The 22872-nt window shown below is 52.7% G+C and overlaps 1 protein-coding gene across 4 annotated transcripts; it reads right to left on the bottom strand.

Moving 5' to 3' along the window:
* Positions 1-146: 146 nt before the first annotated feature.
* On the bottom strand, positions 147-22820 carry DEDD2 (death effector domain containing 2). 4 transcript variants are annotated; one of them, XM_063621060.1, is made up of 5 exons: positions 22739-22820; positions 19346-19711; positions 17797-17916; positions 11815-11955; positions 147-1373 (listed from the first exon to the last, which is right to left on the bottom strand). In XM_063621060.1, exons 1-5 carry the CDS (start codon positions 22752-22754, stop codon positions 982-984), a joined length of 1035 nt encoding a protein of 344 aa, XP_063477130.1. In that variant the 5' UTR covers positions 22755-22820; the 3' UTR covers positions 147-981. The 4 variants fall into 4 exon arrangements, with proteins under 4 accessions (XP_063477130.1, XP_063477131.1, XP_055106350.2 ...); XM_063621061.1 differs by having other exon boundaries at positions 17812-17916; positions 22739-22797; XM_055250375.2 differs by lacking the exon at positions 22739-22820 and adding an exon at positions 20310-20434.
* Positions 22821-22872: the final 52 nt, after the last annotated feature.

The raw sequence follows: 22872 nt of genomic DNA, 5'->3' as shown, positions 1-22872 counted from the left end.
GGCACCTGTAGTACCAGCTACTTGGGAGGCTGAGGCAGGAGGATCGCTTGAGCCCAGGAATTTGAGGCTGGCCTGGACAACATAGCAAGACTCTCAACTCTAAAAATTTAAATTAAATAATAAATAAAGAGTCCTAGAGAGGCCGATGCCCACCTATGCCCTTTCCAGGGCAGTTTAATTGGTATCATTTGTAAAAGGTCTTTTCCATCACCCCCGAAGCCTTTGCATTCCCTTTCTAAGAAGGCGGCTGTTTATTGGTTTTGGCCCCATGTGCAATAGTAGGCCTTGGTCTGATGCTGCCACACTCCCATGTGACACCCCAGGTGAGAGTCCAAGTGCAAGTCTATGTTCAGCTCTGGGCAGCAGGGGGAAGGTGAGGAGAGTCAGGTCTGTAAATTGAAGCTGGGCAGGGCCCTGGCTGGCTGGAGATGTGTGGGCAAGGTGAGCAGGCCCCATGTGCACCCCAGCTCCAGTGCCCACTGGTGTGTGACTGAAGCCCAGGTTGGGTGTGGTCAAATTAGAGGTCCTGAGAGAGAAGCCCTTAGGCCAAAGAAGTGTGTGCTGGGAAGCAGGCCAGGGCAGAGGCCCAGGGAAGATCTCAGCAGGGGCAGTGCGAGCATGAGCGAGTGGGTGCACCTGTGAGAGTGCAGATAGCCCAAGATCAGAGATACAACGCGCAGGGGGGCCTTTGGTGAGTGTGTGGCTGTGCCCCTCCCTTCTGAGATACAGGCCCAGCCCCCGCCTCCAGAGGCTAAGTGAGCACACCTGGGGGTAGGAGGAGTTTGGGAAGGAAACAGCTGGAAATGGTTTAGGCCTCAGAGCCCACATCCTGTGGGAGGGGCTGTCAAGGGGCCTGCTGTCCTGGTCCTGTCGCAGTCCTCAAAGATGCTAGTGACAGTCCTCTAGGGGTAGAGATGGTCGTCCTCCCAGGAGAAGGTGGCCCGGAGACTCGGAGGTGGGATCAATCCTGCCAGTCCTGGATCAGGAGGCCTCTGTCGGGCGCCGCCCCCCTTCCTCCTCCATCAGCAATAGGCGGCGCCGGCCAGCCTCATAGTCAGCCTCATCCACACTGACCAGCAGGCGAACGGCCTCCCGGCCCACAGCCTCTCGCAGGGCCTCAGTCAGGAACACGCCCCGCAGGGCCTGCAGCAGGGCGCCACTCAGGTAATCGCCCCAGAAGGCGTCCAGATAGGAGAGCTCTGAGAACTTGATGTCACAAACCACGGAGCCCAGGTCCCTTGAGCGCAGCACTGCGGTGGCCTGCCCAAACACGTCCAGCTGCCGCGCCAGCGCCTGGGGCCGCCGGGATGCCACGCCCTGCTCCAAGGCTGGCCCATGCTCACAGTACTCTGCTCGAACCCGGAGCCGGATGTCTGCAGGGGAAGGAGGGATTTGTCAGGGAGGGGGCCAACACTAGACACACTGCTTATGGGGAACGTCACCCTTCCTCCCTCCAGCCTTCTCCCTCCACCCCCTTCCGGTAGCCACACCCTAGTCCTGACACAGCCTCCCCGACTCTGTGGGGTTCCCTGACCAAGTACATCCTCCTCTTCTCCAGCCCCACCACCTCCTCACTGCTCCAACAAGCCTCTCCCCCGCCAGGGGTGCTCTTTCCCTGGATCTGCACACTTGCTCCCTCTCTTCCTGCAGGTCTTTGCTCAAAAGCCACCTTGCCAACAAGGCCCACCTAGGCCAACCTATTTACAACTGTAACCACCCACCCAGCCCTCTCTGCAGCACGCCAGGTCCCACACCCTGCTCCATTTTTGTCCAAGGCACTTATCACCTTCTAACCTCCTCTGTCAGTTACTATCTGCTCATCATCTGTCTCTACACTCAGTGTGGAGTGACAGATGACAGGAAGGAAGGGTTTTTGTGTTTTGTTCACTTGTGTAACAAAAACACATAGTAGGTGCTCAATAAGTATTTGTGAAGAACTAATGCATGAACTAATGGACTTGCCTTTAGGCAACCAGCCTCATACCCTGCCCCCAAACAATGAGATTCACATGGTGCCAACCACATCCCCATCCCTCCCATCCACCTGAGCTAGCACTGCGGAGGCGCAGGGTCCTGACCAGGCCCGGGAGGCTTGCCGCTGGACCTGTGCTGGCTCTACTGGGAGTCAGGTACTCTCTTGCCACAGAGCTGCTAAGATGATGGGTTGGAAGCCCAGAGCTGCTGGGGGCCACTGTGCCAAGAGGAGAGAAGGAAGCCTACACAGGGCCAGCCCCGGAGAGAAGATTCCTGAGGTCATCACATGAGCCCACAATCGTAGCTGGATTTTCAGCTACACTCAACTCCCCTTTTTGCTGATGCCAGTTTGAGTTGGTTTCTGTCACAACTCTCCCCACATCTGCCCAAATGAGGTGGCAGCTGTGTAAAGGGGACACGACACTGGACTTCTGAGGCTATCCTGTAATCATGAACTTCGCATACCACCTCTCTTCCAGGATTTCTGAATTCCTACCCATCACTTGGGCTAGTGACAGTACCCGCTCTCTCTACACACCCAGTGAGGCTGTCCTGAGGATGAGCTGTGAGCCAGAAATAGCAGAAGCCAACACTTACAGAGTGCCGACTATCTGCCGGGCGCTACATCAAGTGCTTGAATCACAGAAACTCATTTAACCTATAAATGACCCTGTGGGACAGGTCCTATTATTACCCCCAACTTACAGATGAATAAATGGAGGCCAAGAGAAGTGAAGTGACTCACCTAAGGTCACACGGCCAGACAATGGCAGTGCCTGACAGAGGTCATTTAACCTCCTATGTCCCTGAGAGTAGGCTCCTCAATCAATGAAGTGGATTCCCACACAGGAGCCTTCAGCAGTGTGACCTGTGACAAGTCACAACCTCTCTGAGCATGGGTTCCTGCCTAAACAAGGGGACAATTCCTACTGAGGAGCCATTAAGAGGATTAAAAAGACAGCAATGGATAGAAAGGAACAAGCTAGCACTGCACAGTGTCCAAGGGGTGCTCCAAGAATGGCCACTAACCCTCTGATAGGCCAATTGCCTGACCCTTGGGGATGCAGTAGAATCAGCCCTGTGGGGCAGGGGCCACCTTCAGCCCACTTGACAGATGAGGAAACAAGGCTCTGGGAGGGAATGTCTCATGCTGTGGCTCCCTTCAACTTTCATAGACCATGTCAGCCACAGAGCAGAAAGGAGAATGCAGGGCCCCTGCTCTCCAAGACAACTTCGCAGCCCTGCCCACTTCCTCCTCCCACCCCAAACCCTTCCTCTTTCTGGCTCTAGGGGAACCCCATCCTCTCCACTCAACGCCCAGGGAAGCCTGCCCAACCTCAGCCCCCAGGCCCTCCCACAGCATTCAGGCCCAGCTATCTCTATCCAGAGGACTAGATCCTTGACTGCATCCTTGACTCCAGTAAGCAACTGGCCATGACCTCAATCAATGTGGGTGGGAGAGCAGGGGGCTGGGAGGAGCAGCACCTGTTCCAGGCCACCCAGGAGTGGTTGGCCACAGAGGCAGGGCCAGGTGGCAGAGTCCAACAGACCTTGAGGTGAGTCCCAGCTCTGCCACTCTCTAAGCTGTGGGGCCTTGGGCATGTGACCTTACCTCTCTGAGCCTGTTTCCCCATCTGAAACACAAACAAACAAGAGGTCCCTGGTGCACATTGAAGTCACAAGGATTAAATGAGGCAACTCATAAAATGCTTGCTCACAGCCCTACGACAAAGAAGGCTCCCAGAAACAGGAACTGTAATTTCGACATCCAACTCCCTACCCCACCATGGCCCTCACCCAGGCCTTCACCTCTCTCTCATGGGTCCCTAAGCCAACCTCCTCCCTGGACTCCTCCAATCCATGCCATGTCCCCCCATACCCTGCACTCCAGTCACAAGAAAATGTTCCCAACAACAGCCTTACTTACAAAATGACCTGTCCACCTCCTCCATCCAGAACACTTGCCAAGGCTCAGCTCATGGGACCCCCACATCCCACCCAGTTGAATCCTCTCTCAGCTCGTCCTTCTCCCCAGCATGGACCTCTGGTGTAAATTCTCAATCTACCCAGAGCCCCCACCATGTCAGAGTGGACAGAGGACAGGGACAAGGCCAGAGCAGATCTCCGTGCCCCCATTCAATCTCTTATTCAACAGATATTTTATGAATGCCAGGCATGCTAGGGTGACACGAGGGCCTTGCCACAAGTGGGATGGGGAGACATGTAACCCACAGTTAGGAAGCACTCCTCGCAAGCCAGGCTCTACTCAAGGGCTTTCCTCTCTCAGCCCACCTAATCCTCAGAGCACTTTCACCAGCCTCATTTACAGACGAGCAAATCCTTCAGCAGGCCACACTCCCACCTCTGAGCTGGAAAACATGATCATGGTGCACAGGGAAAAGACAGGGAGGTGCCACCAGGCAACAGGAGAAGGCGAGGTTTCTCCGAGCCTCTGCTCTACCCTTAGCACCCAATCACATGCTTTACCCCTCCCCAAAATAATCACAACAGGTGACACCTGCATATAGCTTTTACTATGGGCTGGCACGGTACTACATACTTCACATCTGCTGACCCCTTTGATTGTCCCCACAACCTTATGAGGTGATGCTGTTATTATCCCTTTTCTGCAGATGGGGAAATTGAGGCACACAGGTTGAGTCACCTGCCTAAGGCCACCAGACAGGAAATGGCAGAGCTGGAATTTTACCTCAAGTGTATGGCTCCAGCGTCCGAGCTCTTAACTACCTCTATCCTGTTTGCTACCTCACACAGAACCATACACATCAAATACACAACTAAAAGACACCCTGAGGGCCAGCAGAGAAAATTAGGGCGAGTTATAGTTTAGATTGAAAGGATTAGAGAGAATCTCTCTAGGAAATGACATCTGAAGTAAACGTGAAGGAGGACAAGTAGGTTTAGAAAGAAAAACAGGAGAGAAAAAAAGAATGGCATTCTCAGGAGAGATGAGCATTCATGGAAGTCCAGAGAGAAAATGAACTTCAGGCCTGCACAGGCTGAGGGGCCGGTGTGGCAGGAATGTGGAGGGGAGAAGGGCACTAAGGGAGAACGGGCAGCCAGGTCAGGGAGGCTGATCTCAATCCCAATCGCCAGCAGACTCAAGATTCTAGGGCGTCTGGAAGTGACCACACCTCTCTGCACCTCGGTGGCCTCCTGTGTAAAACAAGGCTCCCCCTAACACCTGCCCACGTGGGGCTACTGTGAGAATTCAACGCTCAATGAAATGAAAGAGGGGAGGCCAGGAAGGCCAGGCATGCAGAGGGGACAGGAGGCAGGACCTGCCGACTTAGGGGCGACTCCAGCTGTGCTGTGAAGTGGCAGGTGGGTAGAAACAGGGCCAGGGCAGCAGGCGGGGGAAGGGTCACAAGTGGCTGTCCGCGATGGGAGCAGTAGACATAGAGAGAAGTGGAGGAACTGTCCAGTGTGGCCCTGAGGTGGTAGGCGGGAAGAGCACCCAGCATCATGTGCGCTGGACCGGGAGCTGGCTGCATCTTTTCCATTTTGGCAGCTGTGGGGAAAAGTGCCCTGTCCCTGGGAGGGCAGGGGGCAGGTGCCATGCCTTCCCAGAGAGAAGAGCTGCTCCTGCTTCCTGCACTCAGGTGGGCCCAGCACCCTCTTGTCCCCCATCCCCACCTCACCAGTCTCTCTTCTGGGGCAAATAGGACATCAAGTGAAATGGGCTTCTCAGTGGGGGACCAGGGCCCTGGGCTGGGTGCGCCTGGGAGCCCAGAGATGAACCTCACTCAAGTCTTCCCTCTGCCGGGCGCGGTGGCTGACGCTTGTAATCCCAGCACTTTGGGAGGCTGAGGCAGGCGGATCACGAGGTCAGGAGATCGAGACCACGGTGAAACCCCGTCTCTACTAAAAATACAAAAAATTAGCCGGGCGTGGTGGCGGGCGCCTGTAGTCCCAGCTACTCGGAGAGGCTGAGGCAGGAGAATGGCGTGAACCCGGAAGGCGGAGCTCGCAGTGAGCCGAGATTGCGCCACTGCACTCCAGCCTGGGTGACAGAGCGAGACTCCGTCTCAAAAAAAAAAAAAGTCTTCCCTCTAAGAGTTCCTAGCTGGGTGGTGATAAGGTTTGGATGTGTGTTCTCTTCAAATCTCATGTTGAAATGTGACTCCAACATTGTAGGTGGGACCTCGTGGAAGGTGTTGGATCATGGGGCTGGGTCCCTCATGAATCCCTTGGTGATGAGTGAGTTCTTGCTCTGATATTTCCCGTGAGAGCTGGTTAACAGTGTGGCAGCTCCCCCACCCCCCACCTCTCACCATGTGACAAGCCTGCTCCCCTTGGCCTTCCACCATGAGTGGAAGCTTCCAGTGGTCCTCAACAGAAGCAGATGCTGGCACCATGCTTCTTGTACAGCCTGCAGAACCGTGAGCCAAGTAAATCTCTTTTCTTTACAAATTACACAGTCTCAGGTATTTCTTTATAGCAACACAAAAATGAACTAACACAGATGGGCTGGGGAAAAAGAGGACCTGTGCTCCCACAATACTGGGAGATGCTTCCAGCCTTGCTGGAGAGAGGCAGCCAATGTGCTTTAGTGGAGAGACCCCACCCCTGCCCCGCCACCACACCAGGACCAGCACCAGCCCCCTCTGGACAATGGTGGGAACCCTCCCAGCATCTTGGCTTGCCTCCCTCGTCTCTTCTCCACAACAAAGCCAGCATCATCATGTCAAATGGAAAGTTTTTCAACTCCTACTGAGTTCAACTCCTACTGAATTGAGGCAATGAGGAGAAGCTGCCTCCAACTCCAGAGAGGGATAAGCAGCCATCACCTGCTTCCTGATGGAGAGGCACAACACACCCTCAGAAGTGGGACTGAGGAAAACAAAACATCAAACCAGAATCTGATCAAGCCTCTCCAGACCCCACTATCCATCTTCAGGAAATACAAAAGACAGGGTAGAAGAAACTGAATCAACCCTACTGCAGGATACAGTCAGCAAAATCCAGTCTTCGGGAAATGCTACAGGACAACTGCTTTAGAAAAATACAAAGCAAGGCAGAGAAAGAGAGATGGTAGGGGAAAGGAGAGACTTCAGAGAACCTACATTTATGAGACAACTGAAAATCTGAGCACTAATCAGATACTTGATAGTAAGGAGTTACTAATCTTTTTTGGTGTGAAACCCTATTTTTATCTTTGGCCAGCCACAGTGGCTCACACCTGTAATCCCAACACTTTGGGAGGCCCAGGTGGGTGGATCACCTGAGGTCAGGAGTTCGAGACCAGCCTGACCAACACGGAGAAACCCTATCTACTAAAAATACAAAATTAGCCGGGTGTGGTAGCACATGCCTGTAATCCTAGCTACTCGGGAGGCTGAGGCAGGAGAATCGCTTCAACCTGGGAGGCAGAGGTTGCGGTGAGCTGAGATCGCATCATTGCACTCCAGCCTGGGCAACAACAGCAAAACTCCATCTCAAAAAAAAAAAAAAAAACCTCTTTTCAAGATTCACAGTGAAACATCTACAGATGAGATCATAGGGCAAACAGAATTGACTCCAAAATTCCTAATTATCCTAAGATGAGATCAGCCATGAGTTGACAATGGCTGAAGCTAGTCCATCCACTTTGGTATATTTTCTATAGAAAAAATCGCAGGGGCCAGGCGGTGGCTCATGCCTGTAATCCCAGCACTTTGGGAGGCCAAGGCACGTGAATTGCTTTGAGCTCAGGAGTTCGAGACTAGCCTGGGCAACAGGGCAAGACCCTGCCTCTAAAAAAACACACAGAAATTAGCCAGGCATGCTGGGTCACGCTTGTAGTTCCAGCTACTCAGGAGGCTGAGGCTGGAGAATCACTTGACCTGGGAAGCGGAGGCTGTAGTGAGCTGAGACTGCGCCACTGTGCTCCAGCCTGGGCGATGGAGACCGTCTCATAATTTAAAAAAAAAAAAAAAAAAAAAAAAAAAAATTGCAGGGGGGAAGCAAAGCTGATCCTGTCATTCAAATCCCTCAACTGCTTTCCACAATTAAAAAAAAAAAGCAAAGCCCAGGCCCTGCAGGATCTGCCCTGGTTCCCTCTCCTGCTCTCACTTCCTAGGGGTCTCCACCCTACTCCTCCATTCCTGCCAGTTTCCTTGCCATCCTCCACGCTGCCCTTGAGCACTGGCACATCCCACTTGGACCTGTGCTCCCGCTGTCCTCTCCATCGGGAATACCCTTCCCCCGACATCTGAAATCTCTCTCTTGGCTTTCTCCCGCCACAACACAAGCTCAGTGAGGGCAGGGTCTCCCATCCCTGCTGACCTAGCATATAGTAAATACCCTATAAATACATATGAAATAAACAAACCCAAGTTTCAGCCGCGCTCTGCCCCCTGCCACTCAGACTAGTGACCGCCTTTCCCTGGGCATGCCTTTCTTTGCAAGATGTCATCCCACCTCAATGGCTGTCTTGAGAATTCAGGGCCAAGTGAGTAGTGCCCACCACAGACCCTGAGAGGCACATGGTTGCTCAGATGTCCTGTGTCCAAGCCTAGGACTACCAAGGTGCCCTTCCTCACTGTCTCAGGCAGTCGGGAGTTTGTCTAGTTCTATCCCTCAATGGAGGGAAGCTGGCTGGGGGTCACAGGTATCACAGGTGAGGAGGGGTCAAGAATAGCAGGCCTCTTCTTCAATCAGGCCTCCTTCCACCTCTGACATTCGGCCTCTCTAAAAGTAAGCCATCCCATTTTTCAGAGGGAAAAACAGGAGCCCAGATGGGGAGAGCCTCACTCCAGCCCCACCCTGCCTGGTGAGTCAGCAGTCAGACCTGCTCACCCATCTCCCATCAAGACCTAGCCAAGCCCTGGTTAACAACCTCCTTGCCTCAGGAAAGAGACCTGAAGCCTCCCTTGGCCTGTTCCTGTCTTCCTTGAGGCAATGACTCCCTCACCTGCCCAGCCAGCCTGGTGGCTCTGGGAATTACTGGCTGATTCGAGGGGGAGTCACCACTAGGCAACCACCCCCTCAAACCCTGCCCCGCAAGCTCACATAGCTGCCTGAGGACCCAGGGCTGGCTCTCTAGGTCTGTTCCTTCCGACAGCACCCAGCACAGGTATCTGCTGCCTCATCTACAAAGCGGGCATGATACCCACTCCCTGGAGGGCCATCATGGGCACCAGGAGGGGGCAGGTGTGTGTGCTTTGTGGGCTAGAGAAAGCTCTGCAGACGGCAGAAGGAAGCACCCCCAGGCCAAGGTCTCCTGGAAGATGGGACACGCCAGCATCTCACCAGCTCCAACTTGGTCTTCTGACCTCCAGCTTCCACACTGGCCTCCTCCACTGAACCCTTCCGCTCCCCCCAGGTGCCTCCTCTCCTCTCTCAGCAGCCTCAGCCCTTTGCAGGGGCTCAGCACCACCCCCGGCCTCACGTTTCATTAGGGCACTTGTCACTAGCTGATGCCATCTGCTACGCTGGCTTATTTTCGAGTTATCTGTCTTGCCCACTATAAAGTAAACTCCTGGAGGCTCAGGACTTTCTTCACCTCGTCCAATTCTGTGCCCTCCGTGCCTGGAACAGTGCTTGGCATAGAGATGATGCTCACTAATAAAAACTGGATGAAGGAATTAACAAACCCTTCCATGGCTCTCCCACCCACCACCCCCTGAAATAAAATCCAAACCTTCAAGGCCCCCTGCCTGCCTCATCTCTCCCTGCTCCCACCTACAAAGCCTCTGCTCCAGACAGACTCGGCCCTGACCACATCCAACTGGGGACACTGCACACATGAGTCACTCTGCCAGGATCACCCTTCCCAGCTCCTCTTCCAGCTTCCTTGAGCTTGTTCTAGACATGGCACCTCCACAAGGAAACTGGGGCTGGCCAGGAGACTCCCTGCACACCCCAGAGCCCCTGCACTCACAATACCCATGCCACCTGTCACACCAGCCTGGCTGCCACTTCCCTCATCTGTCTTCCCTGCAGCCTGAGAGCTCGAAGACCATATTTGATCCCTTCTGTGTTTCCCAAGCTTGCCCAACTACAGAAAGGAGTACTACAGTTGAGGGGGTGCTCATGGCTGTGTCCTCGCCACAGGACCAACTGGAATTTCTCAAGGGCAAGGTCAAAGTAGTCTCATAGCAGAGCCCCCAACCCACCCAACCCACCATGTCTACAGTCAGCCCTATGGCCAGTGCCCTTATTTCCTAGGTCACTTCTCCCCACCCTCTCCAACACGACCCCCAGGCCAGACCTCTGCCCAGTCCCTCTCCACAGACCTCACAGCCTCTTCAAGCGATTAATTTAATCTACTTAACACACGCCTAGCAGAGCACCTACTAGAAGCCCAGTGCATCCTAAACACTTTGAAAACCCTACCTTGCTTCTTTTTTTTTTTTTTTGAGACGGAGTCTGGCTCTGTCACCCAGGCTGGAGTGCAGTGGCACGATCTTGGCTCACTGCAAGCTCCTCCTCCCGGGTTCACGCCATTCTCCTGCCTCAGCCTCTCCGAGTAGCTGGGACTACAGGCGTCCGCCACCATACCTAGCTAATTTTTTGTATTTTTAGTAGAGACGGAGTTTCACCGTGGTCTCGATCTCCTGACCTCGTGATCCGCCCGCCTCGGCCTCCCAAAGTGCTGGGATTACAAGCGTGAGCCACCGCGCCCGGCCTACCTTGCTTCTTAACTGATTTTCCAGATGGAGTTAGAGTTCTTTGAAGAGGTATCACATCACGTCACCCTCCTGCTCAAAACCCATTGACAGTGCCTGGCGCATGGAATAAAATCCAAACTTTCATCCCTGCCGTGGCCCGCCAGGCCCAGCTGCTCCGGCCCCAGCCTGGCTCCTCCACCTGCTCCCACCCTCTCTTGGTGGCACTTATCATTATCTAAAATGATCTTCAGTTTCACTGGTCACCTGACTAGGTCAGCTCCACAAGAGCAGGGAACCTCGCTGCAGCACTCCTGCCCCAGGCACACTGCACAGCAACAGTGAGAACAATAAACCCTCGTACAGCGTGTGCCGGGTTGGGTACTGCTCCAGGCATACTGTGGGTAAATTTGTTTTCTCACAACAATCCAAAGAGGGAGGCGATTATCAGCCTCACTTTACAGATGTGGAAACTGAGGTGGATGGCTGGGTGCGGTGGCTCACGCCTGTAATTCCAAAACTTTGGAAGGCTGAGGCGGGTGGATCACTTGAGGTCAGGAGTCAAGACCAGCCTGGCCAACATGGTGAAACCCATCTCTACTAACTAAAAATACAAAAATTAGCTGGGCGTGGCAGTGAGTGCCAGTAATCCCAGCTACCTGGGAGGCTGAGGCAAGAGAACTGCTTGAACCTGGGAGGCGGAGGTTGCAGTAAGCCAAGATCACACCGCTGCACTCCAGCCTAGGAGACAGAGGGAGATGGCGTCTCTAAAAAAAAAAAGAAAAGACAAAAAAAGAAACTGAGGAAGAGAGGTTCAATTACTGGCCTGAGGTCGGACAACTTATTTAAGTGCCAAGACCATGATGTAAATCAGGCAGCCTGATCCAGGATCGTTGTTTTTTTACCGTGATATGCTGCCACTGCACAAGAAATGTCTGAGTAAGTAAACCCCGGCAGATGTTTGCTGAATACACAAATGAAACTAGGGTAGGGGGCTGTCAGGAAAGGCTTCCTGAAGGAGGTGGCACAAGATCTGATCCTTCAACGATGGACCGGATATAGACAGGCAAGATGGCAAGAGAAAGGACAAGAATTCCACTGTGGTGACCGAGAGCTGACACCCATCTGCCAAGTGTGTCACATCCCCCAGAAAAATGCTCATTTCTCCCACCCTCTGCAGCCCGCCTGGGGCACTCTACATGTATTGCCAAGGCCTACAGACACCTACCACAGGTCACTTTGCCTTCGGAGGAAGGTCTGGCGGGCTCTGGCTGCTGCTGGGGTGCGGCTGGGGCCCCTCTCCGCCGCCGTCTGGCACCACCACTGGGCCGGCCCCGACTCCGCCGCTGCCGCTTGGTTGGTGGAGAGCCTGAGGAGAAAACAATGGGGCAAGTTGAGGACCAGGATGACAGCTAGAGTGCCCAGGTGTATGACTGGAAAAGAACTCAAGGTGTTCTCGGTGCTGAGCCCCTGAGTGAGCCACTCTGCCTCCCTTCTTCAGTGACCGTGTCTAAAGGATGAAGAGTACCATCTAGCATCATCTAGAAGGGCAGATGAGTACACCCCACCACGCTGCAGCAGGCCCACTCCAGGTGTGATGTGACCCTAGAGAAATCCCTGCACACTTACACCAGGAGACAAACACGACAACTGCCACCAGGGCATTGTTTATCATGATGAAAACCTGAGAACAACATATCTGGCAAGAAGAAACAGGAATACAGGGAGATCTCCAGGATAGACTGTTGAAGGAAATAAAGCAAGATACAAAATAAGTGTCTACAGTGTGCTGTACTTTGCATAAAGAGGGAAATTAAGATTATATATATTTGCAAAATGAAACACTAGAAGCACAGACTAGAAATGAATGAATTGGGGGTGAGGGGCGCCCAACAGTAGAAATGACATGTCTAAAAACACTTTTCATACTTTTTTTTTTTTTTTTTTGAGACCGAGTTTCGCTCTTGTTGCCCAGGCTGGAGTGCAGTGGCGCAATCTTGGCTTGACTCTCCCGGGTTCAAGCAATTCTCTTGCCTGAAGTTCCCAAGTAGCTGGGATTACAGGTGCCTGCCATGACAACCGGCTAATTTTTTTTTTTTTTTTTTTTTTTGAGACGGAGTCTCACTCTGTCGCCCAGGCTGGAGTGCAGTGGCGCGATCTTGGCTCACTGCAAGCTCCGCCTCCCAGGTTCACGCCATTCTCCTGCCTCAGCCTCTCCGAGTAGCTGGGACTACAGGCGCCCGCCACTACGCCCGGCTAATTTTTTTGTATTTTTAGTAGAGACGGGGTTTCACCGTGGTCTCGATCTCCTGACCTCGTGATCCGCCCGCCTCGGCCTCCCAAAGTGCTGGGATTACAAGCGTGAGCCACCGCGCCCAGCATAATTTTTTGTATTTTAAGTAGAGATGGGTTTCACCATGTTGGCCAGGCTGGTCTCGAACTCCTGACCTCAAGTGATCCACCCACCTCAGCGTCGCAAAGTACTGGCATTATGGTCACTGAGTCACCAAGCCCGGCCCCACACTTTAGTTTTGACTTTTGACTCATGTAACTGACTTACACATTTAAAAAGTTAAAAAGAAATAAACCATAAAATTAACACAAATAGGCCAGGCACGGGGTGGCTCCCGCCTACAATCCCAGCACTTTTGGAAGGCCGAGATGGGTGGATCACTTGAGATCAGGAGTTCGAGACCAGTTTGACCAACATGGTGAAACCCCATCTCTACTAAAAATACAAAAATCAGCTGGGCGAGGTGGTGCCTACCTGTAATCCCAGCTACTGGGGAAGCTGAGGCAGGAGAATCGCTTGAACCCAGGAGCTGTAGGCTGCAGTGAGCCGAGATTATGCCACTGCACTCCAGCCTGGGTGACAGTGTGAGACCCTGTCTCAAAAAAAAAAAAAAAAATTAAACACAAACAGAAGAAAATGAACCTGGTCGGATGTTGTGGTTCATGTGTGTAATCCCAGCCTACAGCCCAGGAGTTCAAGACCAACCTAGAATCCAGGCAACATGGAAAAACCCGTCTCTATTAAAAAAAAAAAAAAAAAAAAAAAAATCAGCTGGGTGTGGTGGCACGTGCCTGTAGTCCCAGCTACTTGGGAGGCTGAGGTGGGAAGACTGCTTGAGCCCAGGAGATCTAGGCTGCAGAAAGCAGTGTTTGCACCACTGGACTCCAGCCTGGGAAACAGAGCTAGACCCTCGAAGGGAGAAGGGAGAAGGGAGAAGAAAAGGAAGGAAGGAAGGAAGGGAGGGAGGGAAGGAGGGAGGGAGGGGATTGTATACATAATTGGTAACATGAATACTCAGATGAAAGAATTATTCAGGTAACTTGAAGAACATTCTGACTGTAAAATCTTCAATGGGATATGCTCAGAGAACAAGAAACACAAATAAAATCTATGTTTCATTCACTAGATACAATCAGCAGTCATACTGACTTTGTTATTTTGATGCTATTTAATTACTATTGTAAAATAAATCAAACAAATCCACATCTCAATGTTATTAAGAGGAAAGACTTTCAGTATAAAAAAGTCTGGCTGGACTGGGCGCGGTGGCTCACACCTGTAATCCCAGCACTTTGGGGGGCCGAGGCAGGCGGATCACCCAAAGGCGGGAGTTCGAGACCAGCCTGACCAACATGGAGAAACCCTGTCTCCACTAAAAATACAAAATTAGTCGGGCGTGGTGGCACATGCCTGTAATCCCAGCTACTCAGGAGGCTGAGGCAGGAGAATCGTTTGAACCCGGGAGGCGGAGGTTGCGGTGAGCTGAGATTGTGCCATTGCACTCCAGCCTGGGCAACAAAAGTGAAACTCTTTCTCAAAAATAATAATAATAAATAAAAAATTAAAAAGTCAGGCTGGAAGCAGTGGCTCACACCTATAATCCCAGCACTTTGGGAGGCTGAGGCAAGCAGGTCACCTGAGGTCAGGAGTTGGAGACTAGCCTGGCCAACATGGTGAAACCGCGTCCCTACTAAAAATACAAAAATTAGCTGGGTATGGTGGTGTCTGCCTGTAGTCCCGGCTACTCGGGAGGCTGAGGCAGGAGGTTCGCTTGAACCTGGGAGGCAGAGGTTGCAGTGAGCTGACATGGCGCCACTGTACTCCAGCCTGGGTGACAGAGCGAGACTCCATCTCAAAAAAAAGTCTTTGTAATGTTTTTCTTTGTTTAGAGTCGGGGTCTCGTTCTGTTGCCCAGGCTGGAGTCCAGTGGCATGCCACCACACCCGGCTCTTTTTTTTTTTTTCTCTGAGACAGGGTCTTGCTCTGCCATCCAGACTGGAGTGCAGTGGCGTGATCTCAGCTCACTGCAACCTCCACCTCCCCGACTCAAGCAATCCTCCTACCTCAGCCTCCTGAATAGCTGAGACTACACGCGCGCATCACCATGCCAGGCTAATTTTTATTTTGTATTTTTTATAGAGACAAGGTTTTGCCATGTTGCCCAGGCTGGTCTCAAACACCTGGGCTGAAGCAGTCCGCCCGCCTTAGCCTCCCAAACTGCTGGGGCTACAGGTGTGAGCCACTGCACCCGGCCAGGTTTTTTATCTTTTTAGATACAGGGTCTCACTATGTTGCCCAGGCTGATCTCGAACTCCTGGCCTCAGGCAATCCTCCTGCCGCAGCCACACAAAGCACTAAGATTACAGGCATGAGCCACCAAACATGGCTATGATGTTAATCTTAAATTTAAAATACTAACAGAAACTTTTCGAAAAGTCAAGTCTCTAACACTGTTCACTGAAAGAACCTAGAAACAATATACACACTCAGCACCCATGTTTTGGTCTCTAAATAGCACAGCTTCCTTGAAAAACAGCTGATTCTAGGGTACGGAAGGGAAAGTTCAAAGTGAGCCCAGGACATCTTGCAGTGCCACAAAGCAGGAAGCACACAAAGAATGATACAAACACATGAAGAAGACACAAGAGGCTAGCCAATTGAAACCGCAGGAAGACTGACTGACTGTAACAAGTCAGTAAATAGTGTATGGGTCTATAGTGACACTCAAACTCAAAGGGGCATTGGGGGAATACCTCTTGAAAGAGAAAGAAAAAAGAAAAAGAATTAGAAAAATCCATTTTGCAAACACCAATGTGATAACTGGTTCAGGCAAAGCTCATAGATGTGAAACCCACTAAGTAAATGGCTATTAGGGAACAGGACATGCCAAAGTATCACCCCATAGACTGTTTACTAACCATGAGAACTAAATGTCCCTTCACAATGGACAAACATGGCAGATATCCCCTTAACCAAGTGACCAAACTTTCCCACATCGGAAAAGACAGGCCGTACATGCCTGGGGATGTACTCCAATATGAACTAGATGGCAGCAACCAAGGATTATTCCTGCTAAAAACGTATAAACTGAATCTAACCAAGCCTCAGACACAATTCCCATTTAACAAGAAATGTAAGGGAAAGAGGGACAAGTTAAATGACTCCATCAGGAAAAAAACAGACAGATAAACAATCAGGACATTCTACAAAACAACCGGCCTGCTAGGGTGAATAAATCAATGTTACAGGAAAAAGAAAAAGGTATGCGGTGTAGGGGCAGTTTCTGTGCTATGGCAGGAGACTAAGGAGACATAACAACTGAATGCATACCAACTCAACTATGAATAGATTCTGAACGGTCCCACAATCTGGGGATTTTTGAAAATGGACCATTAGAATACCAGAGAATTCGTGTTTATTTTCTTAGGTATAATAGTCTTAAAGTGGTACAGGAGAATATCCTCATTCTCCATGGATGCCTAATTTAGGGGTAAAGCATCCTGATGTCTGTAATTTACTTTCAAAGGGTTCAATAAAAAATCCAGAATTACGTATACAAATAAAGCAGAAGTAGCAAAATCTTAACAATTACTGAACCTAAGTGGAAGATGTTAACTGTACTAATTTTTCAACTTCTATGTTTGAAATTTCACATAACAAAAAAAAAAGAGGGGTGGCCAGGGCACAGTGGCTCACACCTGTAATCCCAACACTTTGGGAGGCCCAGGTGGGCGGATCTCTTGAGGCCACGAGTTCGAGACCAGCTTGGGCAACATGGTGAAACCTCACCTCTACTAAAAATACAAAAAAAATGAGCCTGTAGTTCCAGCTACTTGGGAGGCTGAGGCAGGAGAACTGCTTGAATCTGGGTGGCAGAGGTTGCAGTGAGCCGAGATTGCACCACTGCACCCCAGCCTGAGTGACAGAGATTCTGCCTCAAAACAACAACTAGAAGTGGCTGGGCATGATGGCTCATGTCTGTAATCCAGCACTTTGGGACGCTGAGGTGGGAGGACTGCTTAAGGCTAGGAGTTCAAGACCAGCCTGGACAACAAGAGGGAGACCTCATCTCTATGAAGGATGAAAAAATTGGCCGGGCGCGGTGACTCACGCCTGTAATCCCAGCACTTTGGGAGGCCGAGACGGGTGGATCACGAGGTCAGGAGATCGAGACCATCTTGGCTAACACGGTGAAACCCCATTTCTACTAAAAATACAAAAAATTAGCCGGGCGTGTTGGCAGGCGCCTGTAGTCCCAGCTACTCGGGAGGCTGAGGCAGGAGAATGGCGTGAACCCAGGAGGCGGAGCTTGCAGTGAGCTGAGATCGCGCCACTGCACTCCAACCTGGGGGACACAGCGAGACTCTGTCTCCAAAGAAAAAAAAGGATGAAAAAATTAGCCAGGCATGGTGGCATGCCCCTGTAGTTCTAGCTACTTGAGAGGCTGAGGTGGGAGGATAGCTTGAGCCCAGGAGTTCAAGGCCGCACAGAGCTATGATTTCGCCACTGCACTCCAGCCTGGGTGACAGACCAAGCCCCTATCTTGAAAAAACCAAACAGAAAAAAACAAAAACTGGGGGTGGTGAGAATAAATAAGTTAACTGGAGCATGGCAATTAAAATAAAATAATTAGAGACACTCAGCATGAATAAATCTCAGACACATCTAGCAAAGACAGCCAGGTGCAGAGTAATACCCACAATGTAATACCATTTAAACGAAACACAAAACTATGTGCAACAATTCCGTATGTTGCTTCAGAACAGAGTATCTGTAGCAATGAAAACACACACATACATATCTACACACACACACAGCGAAAATGAGACAGAATAACCCCTCAGGCCCCTTCCTTGATGGGCACAGTTCATAAGGAAAGGAGGGATGCTGCCATTACACCCACCCAGCTGGGCTCACCTGTCTCCCACTGACCCTGCTGAGAATTTGCAGAACTGCTTGACTGCCGACGGCGACGGCAGCTACCCTCTGTCCTCTTTGAAGAGCTGGAGGTGCCATAGCTATAGCGTTCTGGAGACACTAGAGGAAGAGAAGAATGGGAAGAAGTATTCAGCCTCCTGGCCCTAATTCCCACCCCTGGAAGAATGCCTGCACCACGAGGTGCCTAAGTTCCCCAGAAGTCAGAGCCCAAATACCCACTCATTCTCAAACACCTCCTGCAGAGGTTGCTCAGATGCCTCCTAAGAGAGAGAACTCATCACGACTTGGGGCAATCTAACCCACGTCTACGGCAGCTCAAACTGTCAAGGTTATTCTGTTGATAGTCATGGTAAGGGTCCCTGTAATGGCCCTTTGCCCTGGCATCAACTGCCCCCAGCTCTCCCCAAGGAGTAAGCAGGCCTCTGTGCAGGCTCCCCAAAACCTTCTCTCCTAGAGCGTGATCTTCAGACATAGATATCGAAAAATGCTGTCAGCTCTTCCCTAGAGCTGTCCTTCTCCTGCTTATCTAAATCCTGTGGGCTTACTCTGGGCCAGGGAAAGCCATAATCCCCCTTCCCCAAACTAGCCACTGCCGCTTTAGTAACCCAGACAAAGGCTTGGTCTATGCATGCACAGGGCTACTGGCAGCCTGAACCCCTCCCAGCTTCTCACCTCAAGACTGCTATCCTCCAGGGGCACTTCCTTCACAAGGATTCAGGGCATCAACTCTGGGGACAAGTTGGCTGGGTTTGAATCCTGGCTCCCACACTTCCCAGCTACGTTCTCTGCAAGCCCCTTCATGACAAAACTTCCTACCTCCCTCTCTTCCCTAGCTTGGGTCCCCTCTGCTCCTGCCACACTGGCCTCTGATGATGCCAAACTCATTCCCACCTCAGGCCTTGGATGCTCCCTGGGATTTTCTCCCCTGGGGTCTATGCATGGCTGGCAGTGCAGCCTCAGGGCAAAGCCTCCCTTCACCTTGCTGCTCTCCTGACTCTCTCTATTCCATTACTTTTAGTCTTCCTACAACAGCATCTAAAAATAAGTTCTCTGTCTTATTATCTGATTGCCCCACTAAACTTAAACTTCATGGAACAAACACCTTGTCAGCTCCATCATCCTGTATCCCCCAGGCCCAGCAAACATGAGTGTTATTATACATGCAAACTGCTTAACTTCTCTGAACTTGTTATTTTCCCGGTTACAGTGAAGACAGTAACAGGACTTCCTTGTGGGATTACTGGGAGACTATAAGGCACTAGTTCATATGAAGGGCTGACAGCTGTGCCTGACATGAAACAAGCCCTCTGTAAACAGTGGCCAAAATCATCATCACTGATGTGGCCAAATTCCCAAAGCCATGCTTTCTTCCTTTTATGTTGCTCATTGATATTGTGGGAAGAGAGAGTGGTAGAATGGGACATAAGCTGCCTGATATGGCACTGTCCGTATCAGGGCACCAGGGAGGCCCAGCGGGAGCCAGGCCCTTTCCTCCCAGGAAGTGTGACACCCTCCCATTCAACCGTACCTGGCCGGCGCCGCTTGCGCGCCAGGTGCGGCAGCAGGTCGTGGCGGGCCAGCACGCGCAGGAGTTGCCCCAGCAGCCGCAGGTTGCTCTCGTCGCACTGCCCGCGGCGCTCCAGCTCCAGCAGGAGCTCTAGGCCGCTGCGGGCCCGGGCTAAGCCTCCGGCGGCGCCAGGAGCTTCATCCAGCAGAAAGGCCAGGAGCTCCAACTCGCACTCGGTCAGTTGCCCGCCCACCACCTCGAACATACGGTGAAGCGACAGCATCCCGTAGTAGTCCAGGCACTCATCCTCCTCCCAGCACGGGGCCGGGGTCGACCCGGATAGCGCCATTCCCGGGGGAGGGAGGCGGAACAAGCTCAGAACCCGGCCTAGAACCCACACAGCGGGGAAGGGGCAGTGGTCAGCGACGCGGAGGCCGGAACCCCACACCGCCAGCGCGTCTCCCCCGCCCAGTCGCGCCGGGCGGGGCCGCTCCCGCACCCACAACCGCCTCGGCCTCCCCCTCCCCCGGGAAGGAATGGTCCCGCCCGAGGTCCCCTAAGAACAGGTCGGGACGCCGGAGCCCGCTCGGCTTCTGCCCCCCACCCCCCACCGTGCTACGTTCGGAGCTCGCCTCCGGACCTGACCAAACGATGCGGCCCAAACAAGCCTCGGGGCCCACCCCGGGGCTCCCTGCTGACTGACTGCCCCTGACTCTGGGTAGGACTGCCCAGACGAGCCCCTTTGCTCCGTCCAGTGGTACCGTCTGATGAGTCCCCCGGCTCTATGCAAGTGGTACCGCCCGAAAGTGACCCTCTGCCCCCTACACAGAGCAGCGACCCAAGCAGCCCCTTCGCTCCACACAGGTGGTACCGTCCGAACCCGACCCCCGCCTCGCCCTGCAAGGGCGGCCCCGCCCGCTCCCCAGAGCCCAGGTGGTTCTGTCTACCCGCCACCAGTCACCATTAGGCCTCTCTGGATCCTCACCAGATTCTGGCGTCCGGTGACTCCTGGGCGACGGCCGCAGCCACTTGTTTTGGATCTTTCTGGCACCTTCTCTATTATTACGCCTGCGTCACCTCGCCCCTCCTCCTTCCCCCAACTCGCGCAGGTGCGACCGCCACGCCCCTTAAGCGCATGCGCAGAACGAGGCCTCCAAGCCCCGCCCTTCATGGGCTGCTAGACCTGCCCCCAACCGAAGCGACTTGGTTCGTGAGTGCTGCGCTTGCGCAGAGCGAGAGCACGCCGCAGCTGGGGCTGTATCTGGTACCCGGTTCCAGGTCTCTACTTCCCGCCCGTGACTCAAGCCACCGGGGCCATGTAGCGCCACGTCACGAGTAGTTGTAACTACTCATCTGATAAACTACAGCCCCCTCCTGATCACGAGCTAGACGCCCACGTCACCACTGCCCCTAGTTGCCCGTGGCAAAGTAACACAATCACTACTTTTCCGTCTCCCAGTAACTCCCAGGCCTTATATGATTTGGTCCTGGGCACTCCTCCATTAGATTGTCCCTCACTTCTAGTGACAACCAGGGATCTACATCTCAACTGTGCTGTCTCATGATCCCAAATGGAAATCCCGCCCCCCCCCACCCCCGCAGTCTGTAAGTTCCTTCCCCTGATCAAAACCAGAATTCCCTCATCTCACGTTCAGAACGGATACCTCCTTCCAAGCGGCAACAGAACCCTCCATTCCGACTGTGTACATCTCGATGGCGTCCATCACGACCCCCATCACAGACGTCTCCACCCAGAGCCAAAACGGCCCCTCCGTAACCCCTTCCAATCTCTGTCCTCCAGGGTCGCCCAGATACCCACTCCCTAACTTGCAGCAACTAGAGAGGGTCTGTCAGGGAGTCTAGGCTGCGGTGTATGCGTGTCCCCTTACCGCGGGGCCTTGGGTGTGACGGTCGCCACGCCCCCCACTTAGGTGACTCAAGGTCAGGGCCTGCATGTGCTTGAGACAAGTCCCCTCCCTGGACGTGTTCCCATCCCCGCAATTAACTCCTCTTGGAAATCGGGAGACCTGGGTCCTGCCTAGCACTGGCCCAGTACTGGCTCTGCCTGAGTTGTAGCAGTGAATTCAAAAGAATCGCTGGGCGCGGTAGCTCACATCTGTAATTCCAGCACTTTGGGAGGCCGAGGTGGGCGTATCACACGAGACCAGGAGTTCGAGACCAGCCTGGCCAACATGGTGAAACCCTGTCTGTTCTTAGCCGGGCGTGGTGGCACGCACCTGAAATCCCAACTACTTGGGAGGCTGAGGCAAGAGAATCGCTTGAACCAGGGAGCAGTGAGCAGAGATAGTGCCACTGCACTCCAGCCTGGGCCACAGGGCGATACTTTGTCTCAAGAAACAAACACCGGGTGCGGTGGCTCACGCCTGTAATCCCAGCACTTTGGGAGGCCGAGGCGGGCGGATCACCTGAGGTCGGGAGTTTGAGACCAGTCTGACCAACATGGAAAAACCCCATCTCTACTAAAAATACAAAATTAGCCGGGCGTGGTGACTGACGCATGCCTGTAATCCCCGCTACTCGGGAGGCTGACGCAGGAGAATCGCTTGAACCCTGGAGGTGGAGGTTGCCGTGAGCCGAGATCGCACCATTGCACTCCAGTCTGGGCAACAAGAGCAAAACTCTGTCTCAAACAAACAAACAAGATTGGACGCGGTGGTTCAGGCCTGTAATCTCAGCAATTTGGGAGGCCGAGGCAGGTGGATCACCTGAGATCAGGAGTTCGAGAACAGCTTGACCAACATGGCAAAACCCCGTCTCTACTAAAAATACAAACATTAGCCGGGCGTGGTGGTGGGCACCTGTAATCCCAACTACTCGGGAGGCTGAGGCAGGAGAATCGGTTGAACCCGGGAGGCGGAGGTTGCGGTGAGCCAAGATCGTGCCACTGCACTCCAGTCTGGGCGACAGAGCGAGACTCCGTCTCAAATAAACAAACAACCCCCCTAAGAAATCCCTTCCCCTCTCTGGGCCTCAGTTTCCCTACTTGTGAAACAAATGGATGCCAATGGTAAGCTACGGAAGCATAGTCCTGGGCTAAACTCACAGGGGCGCCTGGTAAGTGACTGTCATTAAATCAAACGAAGAGTAGGAAGAATAGGAAAGCAATTTAACAAACTGAAGGATTCTGTCTTGCTAAGTGGGTTGTAGTGGGCGCCTACAGTATATAAGCGCTGTGCATGTGTGATATCATCCAATCCCCTAAACAACCTTTGAGGTGGCTGTGACTCAAGCTCATTTCACACCAGTGAAACAGAGGCCCGGAGAGGAGAGTAACTCCAAGTGTGTCGGGCTCTAAAGCTGTACTCTCAGAAATGCTCCGTCTCTTCAGCTTTTAAATGACATCTCTGTCAAGGTCTCCCGCCGCCCAGTTCACTCCATGGGCCCAACGCTCACCAAAGGTTGCCGGCATTTCTCTACAGAACTTTCCGACGCTTAGCCCGGGAGTGACCCGGAGAACTGCGCAGGCGCGTCTCCTTGCCCTGAGCCCCGCCCACAGGGCGCAGATGTGTGCGTGGATAACTCCCGGA

This window comes from Symphalangus syndactylus, chromosome 17, assembly GCF_028878055.3.
Source record: "Symphalangus syndactylus isolate Jambi chromosome 17, NHGRI_mSymSyn1-v2.1_pri, whole genome shotgun sequence".
Lineage (NCBI taxonomy): Eukaryota > Metazoa > Chordata > Mammalia > Primates > Hylobatidae > Symphalangus > Symphalangus syndactylus.
Note: the sequence above shows the minus strand (reverse complement) of the source record. Positions and strands in the feature narration are given on the sequence as shown.